The sequence below is a fragment of the Daucus carota genome, chromosome 6 (genome assembly GCF_001625215.2).
Source record: "Daucus carota subsp. sativus chromosome 6, DH1 v3.0, whole genome shotgun sequence".
NCBI classification, from domain to species: Eukaryota; Viridiplantae; Streptophyta; class Magnoliopsida; order Apiales; family Apiaceae; genus Daucus; species Daucus carota.
In genome coordinates this window covers 6629054-6632327 of record NC_030386.2, presented here as the reverse complement: position 1 = coordinate 6632327, position 3274 = coordinate 6629054, and the positions used below count along the sequence as shown (strand labels likewise).

The following is a 3274-nucleotide window of genomic DNA, read 5'->3' as shown; positions in this document are numbered from 1 at the left end:
TTTATATATAAAACTACCTTCATTTAAATATAAATATTTTTAAATATAAATATTTAGAAACCCTAGAGATTAATGCAAACTTAATCCTAGATTAACCTCCCTGACCTAAGTTACATAGCCAAGACTTTGAAACCTGCCAACAGAAACACCAAAATTGTACACATTAAACCTGGAAGGATCAAGCACTAAACCGGTCTGCCATCTAACTCTAACTAACTACTTAAAAACTACGAACCATGGGCATGAACCGGGTCTCCACTTTTTCCACCGTCTCCTTTTTCCGGCGCATTTCCAACACCTTCCGGTGACTGTTGGAGTGAACATCGCCGGAGAAAGTGGGACTACAGGCGGGTCTGTACTCCGGGAAGAGCCGACCGGACTTGAACCGCACACCACAAGCATTACAAAGTGTTTTTGGACCCAGCGGACCGGTCCTCCACTGTGGGGTCTTTTGAACAAGACAATGACTACATCTTCGAAACGTCTGGGGCCCACTGAAACTACTCTCGCCAGCTGTGACTTTTCTTGGTTTCTTGGCCGGCGGTTTTTGAACAGAACCGAATGAGTCCATGACTTGGACCGGATACGAAGGTGTTGAATCCTGATAAGAACACATGGAAGTTGAAAACGACATGGTGAGGAAAAGTAGTCCATGGGACCATGCTTTGCCAATTGTCCTGAACCGTTTAGTCCTCGGTTTTTTATGAACCGGGTTCGGCAAGTCCAGAACCGTGAATCTCTTCCGGTCCTGTTCAGACCGGTGGCCGCCGGCGGAGCACAACAGAGACACCCCGGAAACAGAATCATCGACAAATTGAGATAACCACTCCAGATTCTCCTTTTCATCAACCTGTATTATCAAACGTTTGAATTAACACAAATTCAAAAACCATTCTTGGATTACATAATCCAAATTCTGTTACCAAATGACGTGACATACAGACGACTAATTTTAACGGGATGATTGATGTGCATACTATTATTAGTATGAGATGAACTAACCAAATTCCCAAAACATTATTTGGGGTACCTAGCATTTATAACATGTAATACTCTCAAGATATATATATTTTTTTTAAAATAGAAAGGTGAAATGGTTACCGGAACAGTGAGTTGGCCGGCAAAGTCAGCGGAAGTCGGAGAATTGGCCGAGTTAGAAGAATTATTATCATCATCAACAGAAACAGACGAGTGTTTCTCCTCAAAAGTTTCCTTGAAATCCTTGTCGGAGAAATCAAGAAGATCATCAACAGAGAAATCGTCACAAGTAACGTTGTTAAGTCCCGTGACACACCAAACGTCATCATCAGCAATAAAAACTTGTTGAGTGCTTGATTTCATGGCCACCTGGGACAACAAACTCGACTTCAGAGCCCTAGCTTCCATGCAGTACTCCATTTGTTTAGCCTGTAACAAATCTATCAATTACAACAACTAACAAGAAGTTGTGTACAATATAATTAGATACAACAAACGTTTGTAAGGAACATATGTTATCATGTGTACCTGTTGTAGACGGAAAGAAGAGGATTGAGGAGAGAGAAAGATGTTGCAGAGAGTGGGGGTAATGGGATGGATGGAAGGTAAAGAAGGGATGAAGAATAGTAATAATAATAAAAGAAAAGGGACAGCAAGTGTGTTTTTTTGTATTAAAGCACTCAATTTAGGCCTGCTTCGTGGGAGAAACTGGTGGATTGATTTGATGCGTTTTTCCCTTCTCTTTTTCCTTTTTTCCCCCTTAATTTTCCGTATGTCTAGGGATGGGCATCGGGCCCCTTCGGGTCGGGGATTGCTATACCCGGCCCCGATCCCCGAATCCAAACTCAATCCCCATCCCCGGCCCGATCCCCATCGGGGATTATTTTTCGATCCCCATCCCCGGCCCGATCGGGATTCGGGGATACCCGCGGTGATTCGGGGATTTTTAATTTAAGTTAAAATTTCTTTTTAAATACTTAAATTCATAATTACGATTAGTTTCTAATATGTCTAATTAATACCTAATCATTTTAATAAACAGATCTTGAATGATTTAATTATGACCTTTTTATTTTTAAGACTTATGTTAATAGAAATAAGTATTAAATTTTATTTCAATAAATTTAATTATATTAAAGAGGTATATAAACATGTTAATAAATGATTATAAACATGTGAAAATCCATGACTGAAGTTGACCTAAAGAGGTATATAAACATGTTAATAAATGATTATAATATATATGTATATATTTATATAATATATAATATATAATATATAATATAATAATCGGATCGGGGATCGGGTCGACAATCGGGGAAAATCGGGTCGGGGTTCGGGGATCGGGCCGGGGGAATGTGAAAAACCGTACCCGACCCGATCCCCGATTTTTTTTCAAAGTCATCCCCGTTCCCCGGCCCGTACCCGAAAAAATCCCCGAATCCCCGCACCATTCGGTGCGGGGATCGGGTCGGGATCGGGCGGGTCGGGATTAATGCCCATCCCTACGTATGTCTTTATGATTACTTCTTGGGTGAGCACAATTCGGTTTGGACGGGTTTGGAAGTTCAAACTGAACCAAACTGAACCAAACTGTATTTTTCGGTTTTGAAAATTTACAAACTATATCCAAATCGAATGTTCTAAAACTAATCCAAACCGAACCGATTCTTAACGGATTGGTTCGGTTTGGTTACGGTTTAATACCAAAATATTAAAAAAAAGTGTACACTTTTAATAATATATCATAATTCTAGGTGCTCCTTTTTTTTGTCATTTAACAAAATACTTAATGAAAGATAAATGTAAAATTTGTATAACTCTTCGATGTAAATAATTGGACGCTACCTTTTATATATTGTTATGAAAATAAATAATTTATTTTATTTTAAAAACTAAACAAAATATTTTATTTAAAAGAGAAAATGAAGAAAGTTTGATTATTAATGAAGAGTAGATAAAAGAAGGATGAAGAATAAAGCGAAGAATAATTTTAAAAGTAAGAAATATTCATAATATTGATCAATATGTGGACACTTAAATACCTAAACTAACTATATATATAACTCTCTCAAAATTTGGTTTTGCAGTTTTGAGAGTCGACCTCCAAGATTCTAGCCGCCACTTCTCCGCTCTTCATCATTCATCCTCTCTCCTGATTAATCATCTTCGATCTTCCATCTTCTCTTATATTTATCAGTTTTATCAATAAAACCAAGATCTAATCCTTTTGGTTAAGTTCTTGTTGAGTACCTTGTCATCAAGGTTGTGCCCATCTTTTTGGGATGTTTGTGTT

At 38.1% G+C, this 3274-nt stretch overlaps 1 protein-coding gene across 1 annotated transcript; it reads right to left on the bottom strand.

Moving 5' to 3' along the window:
• Positions 1-1715, bottom strand: LOC108224818 (GATA transcription factor 5). The gene is made up of 3 exons (XM_017399548.2): positions 1507-1715; positions 1102-1407; positions 1-850 (listed from the first exon to the last, which is right to left on the bottom strand). The coding sequence occupies exons 2-3, from the start codon at positions 1396-1398 to the stop codon at positions 221-223; spliced, it is 927 nt and encodes a 308-aa protein (XP_017255037.1). The 5' UTR covers positions 1399-1407; positions 1507-1715; the 3' UTR covers positions 1-220.
• Positions 1716-3274: the final 1559 nt, after the last annotated feature.

Bases quoted from the DNA above. Each gene is read 5' to 3' on its own strand.
- LOC108224818 (XM_017399548.2), bottom strand. From the start codon at position 1,398: ATGGAGTACTGCATGGAAGCTAGGGCTCTGAAGTCGAGTTTGTTGTCC. The intron at 851-1,101 runs GTAACCATTTCA...TTGATAATACAG, and splicing joins CCGGCCAACTCACTGTTCCG to GTTGATGAAAAGGAGAATCT.